This window comes from Gossypium raimondii, chromosome 6, assembly GCF_025698545.1.
Source record: "Gossypium raimondii isolate GPD5lz chromosome 6, ASM2569854v1, whole genome shotgun sequence".
Taxonomy (NCBI): domain Eukaryota; kingdom Viridiplantae; phylum Streptophyta; class Magnoliopsida; order Malvales; family Malvaceae; genus Gossypium; species Gossypium raimondii.
Window position 1 is genome coordinate 60356766 of NC_068570.1, and position 20520 is coordinate 60377285.

The 20520-nt window shown below is 34.3% G+C and overlaps 1 protein-coding gene, 1 long non-coding RNA gene and 1 pseudogene across 10 annotated transcripts; 1 reads left to right on the top strand and 2 right to left on the bottom strand.

The window, feature by feature from the left end:
* Positions 1-556: 556 nt before the first annotated feature.
* LOC105772193 (uncharacterized) lies at positions 557-2667 on the bottom strand. Its single transcript, XM_052632335.1, has 2 exons — positions 2013-2667; positions 557-979 (listed from the first exon to the last, which is right to left on the bottom strand). Exons 1-2 carry the CDS (start codon positions 2078-2080, stop codon positions 721-723), a joined length of 327 nt encoding a protein of 108 aa, XP_052488295.1. The 5' UTR covers positions 2081-2667; the 3' UTR covers positions 557-720.
* A 1608-nt stretch (positions 2668-4275) lies between these two features.
* On the bottom strand, positions 4276-14653 carry LOC105772190 (lariat debranching enzyme-like; annotated as a pseudogene).
* Positions 14654-14999: 346 nt separating this feature from the next.
* Positions 15000-19967, top strand: LOC105772191 (uncharacterized). 9 transcript variants are annotated; one of them, XR_008197049.1, is made up of 5 exons: positions 15278-15464; positions 15803-15897; positions 16025-17983; positions 19043-19425; positions 19639-19967. It is a non-coding gene; the product is annotated as an uncharacterized LOC105772191 (long non-coding RNA). The 9 variants fall into 9 exon arrangements; XR_008197046.1 differs by lacking the exons at positions 15278-15464; positions 15803-15897 and adding an exon at positions 15000-15271; XR_008197045.1 differs by having other exon boundaries at positions 15803-17983.
* Positions 19968-20520: the final 553 nt, after the last annotated feature.

A 20520-nucleotide genomic window follows, 5' to 3' on the forward strand; every position in this document is an offset into this window, starting at 1 on the left:
CACTTTATAGAAAGCGTGTGAATACCGTTACTGGTTTGGTTGATAAGACTGACATTACTTTTATTACACTTAAGGCAATGTCTGGGGTGGTTAAACAGTATTTTGTTGATTTGTTCTCCTCTTCCAATCAAGGTGACTTATCTCATATATTAGGGGCAGAGGACTGACGTCTGTATTACCCCGCAAAAAGAATAAGGACTTGATGCCTGAGTTTACTATTCAAGAGGTTCAGTCAACCATAACAAGGATGCTTCCTCTGGAGGCTCCCAGAAAGGACGATTTTCCCACCTTATTTTTTCAGAAGTATCGGCACATTTTGGACCTACATTACAGATTATTTTTTACGGGTGCTTCGGGGGAAAATTCCCTCTCTAAGATAAATAGTATGAATATTGTCCTCATTCACAAAGTTGCAAATCCAAAGCACATGTCACAATTTCGCCCGATTAGCCTTTGCATTATGATGTACGAGATTATTTCCACAGTGCTCATGAATCGATTTAAGAAGGTACCCTCATAACAATCATCCTAGTTGCCTAACCAACGTACCCTCATAGGTACTTCACATATATTATCAAAACAATCAAATAAAACACCATTTAAGCCAATTCTAAATTCATACCAATTTCAACCCAAATTTGCCTATCTTATGCATCAACTTAAACATTCTATATTAAACCTCAACTTAACACGTATAATCATGTATATAAGTAACCAATATCATCTTATAACATCATTTACATTCACTTCCCAAAAGGATTGGAACTTGGAATCGTCATCGTTTGTAGAAAAAGATTGCTTTTCACACAATCTTATAGAAGATATTCTTGACGGCATATGAAGTGGAGCAGCTGCAGGCCTCGAGACATACGGAGGTGTTTCATCACTCTCCACATCCCCTTTGGTGGAAGGCCAAACACGATCTGGAATGTGTGTGATCCCATAGTCAAAATGGCATTCACTTCCAACCTTTAAGAGACTGCAAGAAAACCAAACGTCAATAACTATAGCTAAACAGTATAAGTTCCTTTGCAATGCCATCGAAAGAAGCTAAACGTATGTCACTATAGCAACCAGTATAAAATAACAAATCAACAAGACCAATGCTTAGGAATACAATGTAACAGACAGTGAACGGAACGGAAAAATAGAAGTGAGAAAAAACAGCACCTGCATGTATGTTGCAGTAGTAGGAGAATGCATCATAACATGTAAAAGCTCCAATATAACAATAGGAAGGGATATGTAATGTTACATAGTAACGCCAAAAAGAATACCAGATCATTGGCAGAACGAAAAGATGAGCAAGACATGTAGAGGTTCCAATGTCGCAACAAAATTGGAAAGGAGACCTAATTTTTATGGCACTTGACAGCAAGTTGCAAGAAGTATGGCATGTTTAGGTCACCTAACCCTGATACATGAGCACTGGAAGAATTGACACCACCATTTCAAATTAGAGGTCATTACTCTAAACAGAGTAACAGATGACACACTTCAGCATATTGTATTTTGACACCAATAAATTTGATAAATGCAAAGAAATGCCAACAAGTAATGCCCCATGTTAATAAATTGTAGATCCACCTTAAGTAGTAAAATTTATAGTACAATAATAGGAAATCAGAGACATCTTGTACTTGGAAGAGGATGCAAATACATCTATATCTATTTCCATCTCCATTTATACATGAAGGAGCCACTATACTGCTGTTTCCATAAATACAGAAAACAAACAATCGAAAAAATATAAAACACATAACAGGCCATAAACTATCAAAAAAATGACAGACATCAGAAGATTTAAAACGACGAATATAAGCAGTGTTTCATAAGGCTGAACACCAAAACGAATAATAAAAACACATTGAAAAATCAAAAAAAGAAGCATAAATCTGAAAACTAAAACAGAGATGAAAACCACAATACCCACAGAAATAAAAGAAGATAAGTATAGGTCTAAAACTAAAAAAGACGTGAAAAGAAAAAGTTAGTACAAGTGAAAATCATACCTGAAATTACAATCCGATGAAGAAGGGGATTTCAATGTCCTGCTGTAGCAAGTGTGTTTTTGTGGCATGTACACAAGCTAAAAAAGAAATGTCAGGAAAAAAAATGGAAAGAGACTCAGATAGAATCTGCGTAGTAAAGAAAGGGAGGAAGAGAAAATAAATAAAAACAAAAGAAAAAGAAGGTAAAAATCAGAATAAAGGGAGACAAAGGAGACACAATTTACGGGAGAAAGAAGGGTCTCTCATCAAGAATTTAGAGAGACGTTGGAAGCTGTTTAATGTATCATTTAATTATCAAAAGACACTATGATACCTGTAGGCCTGGTCCGACCTGAACTTGGACAACGTTAAACTCACAACAGTGATTTAAAACCAGGCCAAAAATAGGATGAAAACTTGTAAAGTGAATACTCAGGAATGTGTCACTGAGTGAGCTAAGAATCAATCATAATAGTAGGATGAAAACTCAGTGTTTGAATTGATTGCAACTTGTTAAGAGTTTTTTTTTTTTTCAAGAAACACTTCTTTGCGAATGTCAAATATCCGGTATGCCCTCAAGTTTCAGCAGATGGCCAAGCCATGACTGTCGGAGAACTTGCATTGTCCCCCACACTTGCTTCACTTGAAGGCTGCCTCCTCTTGCGTGGAGGGCATGCAGTGGTGACCTTCGAGTGATCCATTTTCCATTCACAGATTTCAGACGTGGAGCAGCATTTCAAAGGTCCATATATCTGTGCATATTACAAGCAAAGTTCATGATGCTTTAAAAGAAAAATTGCTTGAACAAGATAGGATAACTTGTTTCTAATATGTTACCTGTAAATGAGTCCTACGCAAGGTTCCACAAAACCGAAATAATTTTGAGACTATGAAGCATGACAGCAACAGAATGTCGATCGAAGAATACATCTACCTGAACAGACCTCTGAAATCTACCTAGAATTCAAGCTCAACCTAAGCAGTTTCTAAAATCATATTTCATAACTATCTTTGAAACCAAAATTTCATAACAATGCACTCACTAATGAAACTAATAAAGATCTGTAAACCGAGACAATTAGAGACAATGAAGTACCACAGGAACAAAATGTAGATCTATGAAGACATCAACTCAAGATTAATATGGAAGGCCGATGTTTTTTAAAATTTTAGGTCCTTTTTTCCATAAAAAAAAATAGACACCTTTTAAGCCTACCCCATTTCAAAAAAAGTCCCCACGATCATTAATACATTAAATTCTATTTTCTATTCCTTCAAACTAGGCTAGCTGTTTGATTATCTTATTTGTCTTAATTCGTAAGGGATAGTGCTTTTTTAAACAAAATTTTAAGTTAAGTGTGAAAAACAAATTGTTTTAAAGGAAAAACAATTAATACAAGAGCATTAAATTCTTTTAATAGTTTACATAAAATTTTAAAAAACACTTTAAAAATCAATATCGAATTTAGAATCTAATTATTAAGGTGCCCAAATCTGTCAATCCTTTTACTTGTATTATTCATGTCACATAACATTATAGTTTTCTAAATTATCAAAGTTAAAGTAAATATGAAGTTGAATCCCCAAAATCAAAATTGATTCAGTGGATTGTAGATTTGGGTAACTAAATTAAAGGTTTTTTTAAAACTTTCTTGTGAGATGATTTCTATGATATAAAATGTAATCTTTTCATCAGTATGTTTTGCACGCGAAAATATGCTTCATGTCAAAAGAATTAAGCTTTGAATGTAACAAGAAATTTTGAATGAGTTGTGGCAATTTTTAATGTTTTAGGCCCTGAATCATAGGTTTTAAAATTATATTTCAAACTTTAAATTATTATTATTAAAATCACCAAAATTTTAAAAGAGTATGGAATTTTTATAACTTAAAATGAATTAAATTGTCATGGAAATTTTAAAATATAAAATACAAAAATTTTCAATTTTATTTCATTTTAATATTATTGTTAGTAAAATTATGTTTATTATGGTAAACATCACATAAAATTAATTTTGAAAAGTTTTTGTTGAATTTTTTTATTTATATATTATAAAAATCAAGCCATAGCCTCCACTACAAAAGAAAGTATGTTGTCATGCATGTTTGTTTTCTAACATCACAGAACCAAAACCAATTCTAACAAGGATACCGAGCAAGATTTGCTATTGTGTTTGTAATTGTAGGACAAAAACACATTAGCCAACATATAATCAATTATAAATAAACACATAAAATAAAATATAAATAGAATGATTTATAATTAATTTTTCAAATACGAAAATCAAACAAAACCGTAATAATAAATTGAAATAAAAAGAATAGATATTTTACAAAAAGTTGAGGCCTGTGAAACACAAACCGAGATAGATCCGAACCAAAATAGCCACAAACCGGTGTAACTGTAATGTAGGATATCCCAGCCCGAGATATCCCTAGAATGGGATATCCCCGGCTGGAATACGTACAACAAGTAGCCTGGTTCAAACAAGTAAAAAAGCTGAACTGGACAATAAAACTATCGAACCGACCACAAAAATCTGTGAACCAGAATAGCAAGATATTGCCATCAATCTTTTTGCACTAATAAACCTCTTGGCTGATAGAAAACATTATTCACATTCATGAGGACCGATTTTCATTATTCGGTTCTGCATCTTCTAGATCATCCTTGTCTTCAATGGGAATGTCTTCGCTGTAATCATCTAATGAACCAACAGGAAAAATGATGTCACCTTAAGAAATTTAATGGATTTAGTTCAATCAACGTGTATAAGGCAAAGTTATAGCATTACGTATGATATGCACAAAGCTCAAAACATTAGGCACATTCAATGTTCTACCTTGATTGAAAGCAAATGATCAATTATCTATCCCATTAAACTATATGAGAGAGCATCAGCACCATATTAAACACGAAAAGCATAAGGTATTCCTAGAATCATGTATACTCTAGGTTTGACTGCATCACAATGAAGATTAACTAAAAGCAGCTAAGTACAGTATAAAGGGACAATGCATCAAAACTGAGTGGGACGAGGTAAATAGAAAACTCTTCACCCTTTTGAGGCAATGAAGCAGGAGTATCCCTGGAGTCCGATGCATTATCAAGAACATAAGGAAGATCTAGCAATTCCAAGAAAGATACAGTCTGAGGATTACGGGGAGAACCTACACAAGGTGAGAAAATTTTAATAATTAAAAAGGAAATCGAGCAAAAATAAATTGCAAAAGTCATGATTATCTAGTTGCAAATCTAAATAAAAAAGAATGCATTCGCTAACCAACAATTAATTGAGCTAAAAGAAGACCAAAAATGAAGGATAGTGTTTTGTAATGACTGTGACAGTAATATCGAGATGCTTAATCATGATAGTGATAAGTGGCATAAATATGCAAACATATATGGTGAGTTTCTTAAATCCAAAAGATAGAACCATTAATGGAAATACTTTTAGCACCTCAAAGAAGGAAAAGCATCAAAATATCACCATATTATTTACCAGAAAAAGTAGTGTTTGAAACTGAATCAGAGGGTTTGTGAGGTGGAGTTGTTTGAGAAAATTTACAAGGTTTGGCTCCTCTGTCTTCCATCCTGCTCTTAACCCATTAACGACAATCTTGCATGTTGGACATATTAGAACAGCAGTTGTCGGCTCACTAGTTCTTGTAGAGTAATAGTACTTGCAAAAATAGAAAATTGCACATTTTCAAATAAAACATTAGTCCACCCCACCCAAGAGAGAGAGAGCGATGAGTGGCATGGTCAAAACAAAAATGTCATATATACACACACCCAAAGTCTCCACGTCGGAAGGTCAAAGGAAAGACATAGTTCAACTTCCGTGTTATTGCCAGCCATTCTTCATCGTACTGAACCTCATAAGGTCCTGGATCAGATTCAATATCAACAATCTAAAAGATCAAAAAAAGCCAGAATTCATTTATTAGCTTCCAGCAAAGCCCAAAAGAAAGAACCTAAATGAAATGGTCAGAACATATGATAGATACCTGCAAGAACTTGCGCCCTGGAAGGCATTTATCGAGTGCAAGAAATTTTGTCACTCGACCACCCTCTTCATGTTCAACAAGAGCAGTGAATTTGCAGTGCAAGTGAGCTGAAAACCAATATTATGGTTTGAGTTTCTCAAGCAGCTGAGCAGCAGGCTTGCTTCCAAGAGCTCATTGCTGGATCTAGGATATATGTTTCAACCAACAAGCAACAAGGAATAGTCAACAAGAAAACTGAATATGCTTGGTATGAAGATTTTCATTCTGTCACATATATGCATTTCCACCAATCGAATATAATTACCTCATCTTTGAAATGTTTTTTGTAGCGAACAAGTTGTTGCCAGTTCCCATAATCAGTGATGCCGAGCGGCTAATCGTGTGAAAGGAAAATATCAATCGGTTCCTCTAGGTGCATGAGCTTGTGAACATCGTACTCCCGGACATGAGATCTGATAGTATTGTCATTATAAGGTGGTCTTTCATGGTGTCCTGCTCAAGGAAAAGCTAATTCATTTCAGTTTCAAAGGTTCGACTCCCCACCCTAAATAAGAATCAATATAACATATTTGACACTAGCTTGCAGTAAATAAACAATCACCATTAAAAGAACTCCGGAATAAACACAAAATAGACAAGTAAAAGAACTTCAAACCCAACCTAAACAATAATTACGTGCATTGTAAATTCCGGAAAGTCCACCGATACGGATATTGCCAAACTTCACAACCCCAGCAAACCCCAAGAAGTATATATTAGATGCTGCCCATCCCCCATAATACCTAAAGTTCACACATTTCAATTGCAGAAGGTAAAATTCAAGGCCTTTTCATAAAAGAATCAAAATCCCCAAGCTAGAACATATGAAGGAAAGGGGGTGACTTACAATTCCCATAAATAATAGGAAGCTTCATGATTTCCACCGATAAAAATGGTGGGAACTGGGGGCAACCTCCTGACCTGAATAGTATTTCCAGAATGACTTCATCTCCTTATATTTTGGGGGCACATTAAGGCTATCCATATCTTTTTCATTCCTGATTGCCTAAGTTGCAAAAGAAAAAAAAAATTAAGTTAATATAAAAAATGGGTATTTGGAAAGTGAAAAATTTTCGTATAAAAACAACAAATTGAAGGGAGAAAGTGAGAGTGTAAGGGAAAGAATCTGGAAATCACCACAACAAAGGAGGGGGTCGATTTTGATGTTGCGAGTGTTTTTGATGTATTTAATGGTGTCGTAGACCTTGTCGATATCTCCATGCATGCACCCTTCCACTGCTATCTTTATCCTTTTGAATTGGACACAATACTGTGAGGGTTTGAGAAAAACTTAAAACCTTAGGTTTTTTCTTAATGACTTTATTCTCTAAAGGTGAAAACAAAAAACCATGACAAAAACACACTGAAAATAGAAGTAAAAAGAAGCATATATAACTAAAACAGGAATGAAAAGGGCGACAGCAGGATTAACAATAAAATAGCCGTGGACGGATGGAAAGACCGGAGACCAGAGACCGAAAGAAAACATCCATTTTTTTTTAAAAAAACAGAGATGAATGTAGACGGATTGAGCCAATGTTTTCAAAAATTCCAATACCATAAGCGGATTCAACTTCTATTTATTATAGATTTTGCACCTTCAAAAGAGATCGAAAGGAAGGCCATATTGAATTACAGAAATCCATGAATGTGTACTTCTTGCTGCTACAGGGCAAGAAAGATAGGAACTAATTAAAGACAGTCATTTGTGGACAGGAAGAGTACGACATATTCCAGGGACCGATCTATCTCATTAAAGGATTTTGTGGACAGAGCACAGACCTCAGACCGATCGATTAAACCAATTATTGTAGAGTTTCCCAGGGAAGTATTTAATTAAAGTCATTCATGTGTGCCGATTTCCTTTTGGTTGACTTAACAATTGGGATACTGGTTTCACAGTACTTATAATCTAGCCAATCAGAGATTTTTCTTTTGCAGGGCATCAGACTAGAAAGCAGTTTTTTGTACACGAGACCAGTAGGCTATCTGGACTGTTACATTAGAAAGAAAGACAGGCAAAAAAGTTTAAAGCATTACCTTAAGTGAGATAAAAGGGAAAGGAAAGAAGAGACTTTACTTTGGTCAGACTAAAGACTACAAACCTGAACCAACAGCACCCCAAACCCACACAGTTAGACACACCACACTCCAAAACAAAGATGAAAAAAAACAAAAAGACAAACGTTGAAGCGAAGATTCATACCTGAAATCAGTCTCTGATGAAGCAGGGGTTACAAAAATTGCAACAAAGAAACGGCAGAGAAATGAGCCCGCTGAAATAGAAGTAAAAAAAAAAACATTGATCTGAAACCAAAATAGAAATGAAAAGGCAATGACAGACAAAGACAAAGTTCAAGATTCATACCTCAAAATCAGTCTCCGATGAAGGGGGATTTCAAAAACCACAAAAAACAGAGCGTAGCGTGTATGTGTGTTTGGGCATTTGGTTACCCAAAGCTAAAAAAATGAGAGGAAAAAATTGAAAAGAGACTGAGAGAGAGAATCGGTAAAGAAATGGGAGGAGATATGGATTGAAGAGATATATTTGAGGATTTGTTATGAAAGCAAAAGAAATGAGGAAGAAAAAGAAAACAAAAGAGGGAGAACGAATGAGAGAGAGAGAAACGGCTAATAGGCATAAAATGAAGAGATAATTTACTCAGACATAATGAAGGAAACAATAAATGAAAAGCGTCTGTCACTTTTTTTTCGGTTTTTCAGGCTTTTTTTTTCTTTGGCCCTGTTTCGTTTTTGGGTCTGTCTTTTAGTCCAGTTGATTTTATGTTTGTATTTTAATAATAGCTTGATACTTTTCTTCAAAAAAAAAAAAACCCTAAACTAAGCCGGAATATGCTAAGAATGGGATATACCCAAGAATGCTAAGAATGGGATATGCCCAATGCCGGAATAATTGTATGACTATAGTTATTGTATGTTATATTATTTTATTTTTGAGTATTCGGATTATAGAAATACTACTGAGTTTATACCCAGCGTACGGTTTGTTTTCCGTGCATAGGTTAGGTTAAAGTCAAATGGCCAATTAAGCATCCATCAACAATCTCGAACTCAAAACGTGATGATGTATATTTCTTTTTGTGTCGGCATGTACCTAGGATGTCTTATGCTTATCCTTTTGGGAAGTGAATGTAAATGATGTTATAAGATGATATTGATTACTTATATACATGATTATACGTGTTAAGTTGAGGTTTAATATAGAATGTTTAAGTTGATGCATAAGATAGGCAAATTTGGGTTGAAATTGGTATGAATTTAGAATTGGCTTAAATGGTGTTTTATTTGATTGTTTTGATAATATATGTGAAGTACCTATGAGGGTACGTTGGTTAGGCAACTAGGATGATTGTTATGAGGGTACCTTCTTAAATCGATTCATGAGCACTGTGGAAATAATCTCGTACATCATAATGCAAAGGCTAATCGGGCGAAATTGTGACATGTGCTTTGGATTTGCAACTTTGTGAATGAGGACAATATTCATACTATTTATCTTAGAGAGGGAATTTTCCCCCGAAGCACCCGTAAAAAATAATCTGTAATGTAGGTCCAAAATGTGCCGATACTTCTGAAAATCGTCCTTTCTGGGAGCCTCCAGAGGAAGCATCCTTGTTATGGTTGACTGAACCTCTTGAATAGTAAACTCAGGCATCAAGTCCTTATTCTTTTTGCGGGGTGATACAGAAGTCAGTCCTCTGCCCCTAATATATGAGATAAGTCACCTTGATTGGAAGAGGAGAACAAATCAACAAAATACTGTTTAACCACCCCAGACATTGCCTTAAGTGTAATAAAAGTAATGTCAGTCTTATCAACCAAACCAGTAACGGTATTCACACGCTTTCTATAAAGTGGCATATTTATGGAAGAATACGGTATTACGGTCACCATGTTTCAACCAATTCAACCAAGCCATCTAGTACCAGAACAACTCCTCATTATCAACCTCCAAGTTAAGAGCCAACTTAATATTAGTAATCTCCACTAAAACATCATTTGAAGGTGCTTCTTAATTTAACTACACTAACGAATCTATTGCACTTTGAACAAAACTATTTAGTTGCCTAGTTAACAGTTTAATCTATGTAGACAAACCAACGCCTAAAGCTTGAAGCCGAGAAGGGACCAACCCATTACATGTCGTCCAAACTTTCTAAATTTTATCTTCACATGTATGCTAAAAAACCCATCGGGATTTAAAACGAAACAAATTAGCAAAGGATTTTCTGGAATTCCCAAACATTGGATTGTAAAGAGCGAAAACAAGTAGACAATGATCAAAAATCGAATGGGGGGCATGGAGAACCTAATAATTAGGAAAGTGGTCCCTTCAAGAAGCATTAGTGACATATCGGTCTAAACGATCCCTGATATTAGTACCTGACAAATGGCCTCTCTCCCAAGTGAACCATTGTTTAGAGAAACCCAAATAATGTAAATCACAATCCGCAAGCGCTAACCTAAAGTCTTTCATCTGATGCTCCCATCGAACATGACTCCTTTTCACAAGAGAATACAATCTCATTAAAGTCACCTACTACCAACCATGGCATGTCATATCACGTCCCAGATAGCGAAACAAATCCCACGATGCCTGTGTAAAGTCAGAGGAGGGTGCATTTTTCCAGCAGAATATATTCAACGATCTGTATTATGAAATTTAAACAAGCAACAGATTTCAAATGAACCTATTAATAAATTTGCAGAAACCTCAGGGTGTGAGATGGCGGCGACGAACTTGCCGCTTGCAAGTCACAAGAATCGACTACTGATTACCTTTGCTTGCAGCCGCATGACCGACCACTGATTGCACCGCTGCTTGCGAGCCGTCTGAATCGATTGTCGATTGCAAGGGTTGAGTTGAGCGACGGAAAGAGGCTGTGAGGGATGGGTTGTAGCGGCTGCCGACTGAGAATCTAGTGGAGAGAGTGAGTTCTGCCTGAATGGCACCGGTTGAGGTGAGAGATAAGATGACTCGAAGGTGAAGGGTGATCTGTCTAGGAGGTGGATGAGGGACCGACTATCTAAGGGTGTTTCCGTTTTAGGAATTTAAGGATTAGGAATAGGCTTAATTTGATGATTCAATTTGTTACAATTAAATATTTTAATTATTTCCCATTAATGATCAGAAAGCTAAATTGTGTCTTTTTTTTTGCCTAATAAAAATTTTAGCTCTATAATATTTATAGATTCTATCAATTTAATCCTAAATCTAAAAATTCAACAAATTTATCCTTTAATGTTTACAAAATTTATCATTTTAGTTTAAATTCTAAATTCAATAATTTAACTCTCAACTTTACAAAATTTTCCAATTTAATTCTATTTCTAAAAATTTAAAAATTTAATTTTTATTTAAATATTCATTCACATACCTCTAAAACCCACTAAACAAAAAGAATATTTAACACCATTCGTCTGTGCTCATATGAACTAATGTCACCTTCGTGATGATGATAAAAAAATTAAGTTGACATAAATCCAACTAATTGTCATAATTTAAATTAATATAATATTATTCAATTAAATTTCTCTCAAAATTAACAGTTTTAAACTATTACTCAATAATTATTTTGAATTTTTTATTTTAAAATATATAGAGACCTAATATTCGAGTAGAGAAAATAATATAATGTGAAATTTTGATAGAATGAAAAACCTTAAAAAGCTTTTTTTCGCCTTGAAAAGGCTGAGAGAAGAAAAAACAAGAGAGAAGGAAAATATTTGTAAAAAAGGGAAAAAGAGTAGCTAAAAAAGGAGAAAGGAACGTTAGAAATAAAGGAAAAATAGGACAGAATATGGGAATAAGCTAGTCATTTATTGCCAACTGGTTAGTTTAATTTATTGTAATATTTATGAAAAAATTGAAAAGACCAATACAATTTCAGATTTTTTGCTTCCCATTAAGTAATTGACAAACTTTTTTTATTGTTGATTTCTAAAACTGAAAACCAAAAGCCATAAAATAAACCAAAAAATACAAGTGCAAAAGCATAGTTCTTAAAAGGGTGAACGGAAAAGACAATGTTGGAGAAAAGAGGTAAAATACCTGATGAACCAAGGGAGTCCAAAAATCCCAAAAACAGAAACGGTAGAGAGAATCACAATATAGTGTCTTTGAATTCTTCCGGGCATAAAAAATATAAGAGGTAAAATTTGAAATGAGACAGGCATAATAAAGGAGAGAATAAAAGGGAAAGAAATGTTAGAAAAAAAGGAAAATGAGGAGAGAATAAACAATGCCACAGGAACTAAACAGAAACCCGAAAACCATGACCATTATAACAGCCAAAAAAAAAAAAGAGGTCAACTATCACAAGTCACAAAAAACCAATAGCCACATAGGCCCATTGAAAATTAAATTCGATCCAAAGAAAATTTACTTTAATTTTAACAATTTAGAAAACAACAATCAAATAAAACAAACGCATCAATGTTACTGCAAACAAAACCATGAGATTGTAGAGAGATACCTTGGGTTGATATGAATGGCCGACGTCCACAAAAGAGAAACCTTCGTTTTCTACATAATTAACAATACCAAAGCGAAAGAAGAGTAATTTGGATTTTTTGAAAAATAAATCAGTAATACGATTCAAATATGAAACTTTGAAAGAAAACTCTCATCGTAAGATCAAAAAAGGCAAATATACTGCGTTCTTCATAAGAAAGAAAACAACACCTAGTTAACATCTTCTAATGCAACACAATAAACACTTGTAACTACTTTGTAATATAAAACAACATTTTCAGTTAAATTGCATCCCTAATTCCATCCAGGCCAAGCATTTAGATATTACCCGAATATTTCAATCAAAATCCAATTCCAAATCATATAAGCAACAGCACACAAACAGTTCCAACTAAGTTCGTCGATGACCTCCACTCAACTATTTTAAAGAAAACCTAACCCGATCCTTACTGATGAGTGAAAGCACCTAGCAGTGTGAAAAGAAAACCAAAGATTAATATGCACCACCTTAGCACCAGATAAAATGCAAGAATTTTCACTCCAAGTATGACAATGTTCTTCTAGTTAAAATTGATGTTAATTGATCCCAAAGTCTCTTACGTTCTATTCTATTTGAAAACACACAACAACGCCATACAAACTGTATTTTTCCTTTAAAAAAGAAAATCAAACAACACTTGTATAAGGAAAATGGCCTTAAATATATATTAACTGTAGATTAAATGAAAACAGCCAAGTGTTCAAGTAATTGGAAACAGCTATTCCCTGACCTTAAATATATATAAACTGTAGATTAAAGATATTAACCTCATATAACACTCAAGATTAAACTTACCAGTAAACAGAGAGTGGGCTTTCCCTAACATACCTATATCTTGACAGTTCAGAAAATTAGAGCATAACTTTTTCACATTGTCCTAATCAAATTTCCACATCAACTATTAATAATTCGGAAAATTTTGAATTAAACCCAAGGCACCACAAGAAGGTTATTCAAAGAATCAAATTCATGCAAACTAATATGATATAAACCGAAGTCATTAACCAATGGCTTAAAAAGGAAAGTGGGCTCAATTTGTTAGTTTCTATCTCACAAACACAAACACTCTAACTAAAAACAAGGCAAGAAAGATACTAACTAAAAACAGTTATATATGGACAGGAAGACTACTACTTATCCCAAGGACAGATCGATTAAACTAATTATTGTAGAGTTTCACAGGGAATTATTTAATTAAAGTCATTCATATGCGAAGATAGGAAAAATATGCCTGTACATACATGGAAAAGCATATGAGAACTATATGCATTTTCAATTACTAAAATTTCTGTAGTTTAAATTTGAAAATAACTGTACAAGGTCAAAAATGAAGCAAGCACTAGCATTTGCAACCTAATATTTCATTTTCGTTAGCAAATAAAAGGGATAAAAAAACACCCTTTTGTTTAGTCGAGCATGAAAAATCAAATGAGCAGAAAAACAATGTCGATTCATCACCAAATTATGGAGTGGTAGAATATGACAGTAATGAGAATGCTCAAATCGCCTTGAATAATGGAATGTAACTATTTGTTCAATTATTAATTAATAAAAAACGCAAGGGGCGACTGACAAAGTACCTGTGCGTTAATCGCTTGTTCGTTTATATAGATTCGACCATGTATGTCCAAACCCTGAAAATAAAATTGAAAAAATAAATAAATGAAACGCCTGGTAGAGCAGAAGAAAGGAGTTTGGTAATCGACGATTTGAGTTTGGATTTGGTCCTCAAAGCTTGGATTTGAGTTTGGTTTATGTACCGAAAACTATATCTGAGTTTCTGAAAGAAGTTTCGAAGATCAAAAATGGGTTTCAAAGGTTATCCAAGATTACGGATTATCTTCAAAGATTGGAAGATGAGATGAAGAAAATTGATGGATCAGTGTAAGGAGGAAGAAATACAGTGTAAAGAAATACAGTGTAAGGAAAGAAATAAAAGTTAACATACCTTTGAAATTCAAAGGTAGAAGACGTAGAACGGTAGAAGCACTGCTCTAACCTCTGATTCTGGAATTGGGTGGAGCCGTAATACAGCAATTTCCGGAAGCTGAAATAGAGGAGATACCCTATTGAAGTACTCCGGTTTTGGTATATCCTATTTCAGGAAAATTTGAGTTTGGGGTCTATGGGTTTGGGCTTGGGACTTGGGCTTAAGTTTAGGGTTTAAAGTTTATAGTTGGGCTGGCATTTTTGGGCTTTTGTTTTAGTGTTTGGGGCTGTAGACCGCTTAAATTTTCGATTACTTAGTTATTGAGCTTAGGTTATATCCCATGTATTGGACTAGTTTTGGGCCTTCATTTAATTAGTCTGATGGGCTCTTTTTATTATTATTTCGTTCTCTTGCGTTCGGTTTTATTCATTTATATGTACATTGGTTATTTTAATCTCCAGTCCGATATTTTTTCACAAAATTAAAATAAAATTCAAACCGTTTTCAAAATAAATAATATAAAAACTCTTTCTTCATTCATCTCTCTCACCTTCGGTTCTCCCTTTGTTCTCTTCCCTTTCCCCCTTTTTTCTACTAATTTTCTTTTTCTCTCCTCCTTCTTTATTGTCCTTTCTAACAAACCGCTGCCGCTGCCTCCACACACTTTCCAGCGTCTTACCTCCGATCAGGCGAGCTTCCTTCCCATCATTCGAAATTTAAATCCTCAAATATATCTATCCAATCCGTTGCTCCCCATTTCTTCGGTGATTCTCTCTCACTCTCGGTCTCTTTTCAACGTTTTCCTGTCATTCTTTTTTAGCTTTGGGTATCCACAGGCCAAAAACACACACGCTATAGTAGGAAGAGAGTTTTCGTGAGAGAAACCCTAAGTTTTCTCTGGCGTTTCTGGTTTTTATGATTTTTGAATTTCGCTGCTTAAACGGAAACTCATTTCAGGTATCAATTTCTTTTTTAGTTTCAGCTCCATGCTTTTTTACTTGTATTTCAGTGGGTTTTTCTTAGGGTTTTTGGTTTTCAGCTTTAGAAATCTCTATTTCGTTCCGTCTTTCAGATCTATAAATGTCGGTCTTGTTCTTCATTTTTGTTTGTTTATCGTAAACTATATGTTGTTCTTTATTTTTGGATTGTTTGTTCCCCTCTGTTTAATATTATAACTTTTGTGTTATTTTCTGTTTCTTTTAAATCGTTGCTTAGCAAAATACTAATTGCCTAAACAAAAAGCATCCGCATGTAAATTGTTTACTGCATCTGTGTTGGCTTGATTTTGGTTCTAGGAACCCGATGGGTGTTGTGTTGGCTTGATTTTGGTTCTAGGAACCCGGTGGGAGTTGTGACGCACGTAGAGTTTATTTGGTAGTTTTTCTGGATGGTAATAAAATGTCTTTTTAATTCGTTGTGAGTTGTGACATTCTGTTTCTTAGTTTTCTCAAAAAGTTTGTACTTTAGTTTTAAAAAAATTATAATAATCTAATTGGGATGCTTGTTGATATTGATAGGAATTGGAGAATTTCAACCGATTTGCTAATTGCAAAGGTTTTTGTCGATTTGGGTTTCATGATTATATACGGTGGAGATTGTCATGATTCGTATATGCATATATGTTTTCTTTTTCATACTGCTGGGTGTTTGCATTAGTCAGTAAGTGTTGGGTATATTTTCTTTAAAATAATTGGGATTGTTTGAGTTCTGTTGGGTATGATTTGCAAATGGATTTTGATTGGAAGTTTTAGGTAGACCCATGGTATCTCTGTATATCTTCTGAATGGGAAGTTTTATGTGATTATTGATATATCCATGTGGTGAAAATGCTCTGATTTTGGTTAAAGATAGAATTATATTCATCTGTGTTACCTAGCCTTACATGAAGGGAAATTTAGTTGTAATCTTTTAAGTAAATAGGTTCCATGAGACTGATTAACGTAATTTTGATTTGCTTATTGGTTGATGGTTTTACGAGACTGGTAAAAAGATGTGTTGGATATATTCTCTAATGATGTCATAACCAATTTCTTGTTCATTTATTGTCTTAGTTGATTTCTCGATGCATGCTGGTTCTGAATAAATTTTTGTTCTTTTGATTTTTCTGTTTTGGGTTAGCTTATAGGATTTAAAGATTGTCTTATTCCAATCCACGAATATCCTTGTCATATCCATGTGGTGAAAATGCTCTGATTTTGGTTAAAGATAGAATTATATTCATCTGTGTTACCTAGCCTTACATGAAGGGAAATTTAGTTGTAATCTTTTAAGTAAATAGGTTCCATGAGACTGATTAACGTAATTTTGATTTGCTTATTGGTTGATGGTTTTACGAGACTGGTAAAAAGATGTGTTGGATATATTCTCTAATGATGTCATAACCAATTTCTTGTTCATTTATTGTCTTAGTTGATTTCTCGATGCATGCTGGTTCTGAATAAATTTTTGTTCTTTTGATTTTTCTGTTTTGGGTTAGCTTATAGGATTTAAAGATTGTCTTATTCCAATCCACGAATATCCTTGTCATATCCTGTCTCGGAATAAGCTATTCTGGGGATATCCCCTTCATATCCCATCCCGATTCAGAATTTCCCCTGTCCGGTTTAGTTCTTTTAGTGTCCGGTTCAGATTTTTTATGCTGCAGGACCGGACTACCTGTCACACTTATTCCACGTAGGGATATCCCATTCCTTGTATATCCCGGTTTGGGGATATCCTAAAGAGGGATATCCCGGCCGGGTATATCCCATTCCAAGGATATCCCGGCGTTGGTTTAAGGTTATTTTTTGAAGGAAAATACTGGGCTATTATTAAAATTCAAAAACACGAACCATCAGGACTAAAAGACCGACTCCAAAACGAAATGGGCCCAAAGCAAAACAAAAGCCTGGAAAAACAGGCCTAAATTTTTCTGGGTCTAAATACTATTTAAGAAAAGATTGTATCTTCAATCCATAAAGATTGAATATAACTTTTCCCAAGTACGATATTTTTTACAAAATGAAATAAAATTCAAACCATTTTTAAAATAAATAATAAAAACTCTTTCTTCCTTCATCTCTCTCACGTTCGGTTCTCCCTTTCTTCTCTTCCCTTTTCCCCTTTCTTCTACTAATTTTCTTTTTCTCTCTTCCTCCTTTATTGTCCTTTCTAACAAACCGCTGCCGCTGCTTCCACACATTTTCCAGCGTCTTACCTCCGATCAGGCCAGCTTCCTTCCCATCATTCGAAACTTAAATCCTCAAATATATCTATCCAATCCATTATTTATCGTTTCTTCGGCGATTCTCTCTCACCCTAGGTCTCTTTTCAACGTTTTCCTGTCATTCTATTTTAGCCTTGGGTATCCACAGGCCAAAAAAACACACGCTATAGTAGGAAGAGAGTTTTCGTGAGAGAGAAACCCTATGTTTTCTCTGGCGTTTCTGGTTTTTGTGATTTTTGAAATTTGCTGCTTAAACGAAGACTCATTTCAGGTATCAATTTCTTTTTTAGTTTCAGCTTTCGAAATCTCTGTTTCGTTTCGTCTTTCAGATCTATAGATGTCGGTCTTGTTCTTCATTTTTGTTTGTTTATCGTATACTATATGTTGTTCTTTATTTTTGGATTGTTTGTTTCCCTCTGTTTAATATTATAGCTTTTGTGTTATTTTCTATTTCTTTTAAATCTTTGCTTAGCAAAATACTAATTGCCTAAACAAAAAGCATCCGTATGTAACTTCCTTACTGCCACTGTGTTGGCTTGATTTTGGTTCTAGGAACCCAGCGGGAGTTGTGACGCATGTAGAGTTTATTTGGTAGTTTTTCTGGATGGTAATAAAATGTCTTTTTAATTCATTGTGAGTTGTGACATTCTGTTTCTTAGTTTTCTCAAAAAGTCTGTACTTTAGTTTTAAAAAATAGTAATAATCTAATTGGGATGCTTGTTGATATTGATAAGAATTGGAGAATTTCAACCGATTTGCTAATTGCAGAGGTTTTTGTCGATTTGGGTTTCATGATTATATACGGTGGAGATTGTCATGATTCGTGTATGCATATATATTTTCTTTTTCATACTGCTGGGTGCTTGCATTAGTCAGTAAGGGTTGGGTATATTTTCTTTAAAATACTTGGGCTTGTTTGTGTTCTGTTGGGTATGATTTGCAAATGGATTTTGATTGGAAGTTTTAGGTAGACCCATGGTATCTCTGTATATCAGCTGAATGGGAAGTTTTGTGTGATTATTGATATATCCATGTGGTGAAAGTACTCTGATTTTGGTTAAAGATAGAATTATATTCATCTGTGTTACCTAGCCTTACATGAAGGGAAATTGAGTTGTAATCTTTTAAGTAAATAGGTTCTATGAGACTGATTAACAGAATTTTAATTTGCTTATTGGTTGATGGTTTATGAGACTGATAAAAAGATGTGTTGGATATATTCTCTAATGATGTCATAACCAATTTCTTGTTCATTTATTGTCTTAGTTAATTTGATGCATGCTGGTTCTGAATAAATTTTTTTTCTTTTGATTTTTCTGTTTTGGGTTAGCTTACAGGATTTAAAGATTGTCTTTGGTCAATCGTTTGATAATTATTACCTTATACAAGTGCTGTTTGATTTTCCTTTTTCAATGTTGTCATAGTGTATAAATGTTGAGGGTTAAATATTTTAGAATTAAAAGCAAATTGACATGATATATATAGCAATTATAATATTATTTAATTAATATTATACAATTAATATAAAATGAAATTAAAAGCAAGATGTTTGGGAGTATGATTCGGTACTTTTCAACGAAACCCAAGCCGAAAATGAAGCCAATCGAGTTGAAAACGTCGCCAGAGCAAACGCAGACCATAAGCAGAGTCACCTTTGACATTCTCAAGGAGCATGGGCCCCTCACCATCGGTGATACTTGGGAACGAGTCAAGGTCAGTTGTTTAGTAGACTATAATCTGTATTCATTGTGTATCTATATTTGTTGTTTCCACATCTAATTAAGTCAAGCCCAAGAGTGAATTAAGGGCAGTGCAGTTTTATTGTTGCATAATTTTAGGATCTTGAATTCCATACGATATTGTTTTTTTCATGCTTTACTTGCCTGTGCTCGACATAATGGAGTAGAAATGTGTTTATGAGTTCAGGAGGTTGGACTGAGAGCACTTACAAGTAAGAGGCACATGAAGATCGTGCTGAGATGGATGAGAGGGAGACAAAACATTAGGCTAATATGCAACCATGTGGGGCCTCACAAACAATTTCTGTAAACAACTTGGTTCACTAAACCAAGCATCAGCCACACAAGAGCTGTCCATAATTCCTCAACTTCTACAACTAGTTTTTCTGTCGATACTTCTAGTCCAAAGTCGTCTTCAGGTTAGGTTGTAGCACGCTTGTGCTGGCTGTAATACCATCACATGTACTGTTTTTTGCAATAATGTAATACAATTGTTCTGTTGTCATGTTGTAGAAATTTTACCCTCTTCTTCCCTTATATTTTCGATTTTAATGTACAAATTCCAAGTTCGATTACTTATCATCATTTCTGCCATTCAGATGGCTCTATAAAAAAATGAAAAACAAAGTAAAAGAGCTAAGAATTTATTAAGAATTTTTTTTGCTTTTGTTCCAGTGATCAAATTTTAAAGAAGCATAATGGAAATTTGAAATTTCACAGATGCTAGCTGGTGATCAGGGTGGAAATTAGATCATTGGGATATTGAAATGATCAAATGACTTTTATCTTCTGTTCTGCTTACTTGATGGTTAACCACTTGAATGTCAAATAATGCTCAAGAACCTATTATTTGCCTATGCTTTAGGGAATAAGAGGCATTTATTTTTAGTATATAAGTAGTAAAAACCTGTCATCCTTCTTTAGGTCTTGAAGGAGGCCTCTAGGCTTTATTATGTTGTTGGCACCTGTGTTCAAGTCTTAGATTTTATGCTTCCATTGGCATATTTCTGGTGAATCCCTTCTTCACCAGGCCAAGGTTCAGTTGTTAAGGAAGATATTAAATTACTGT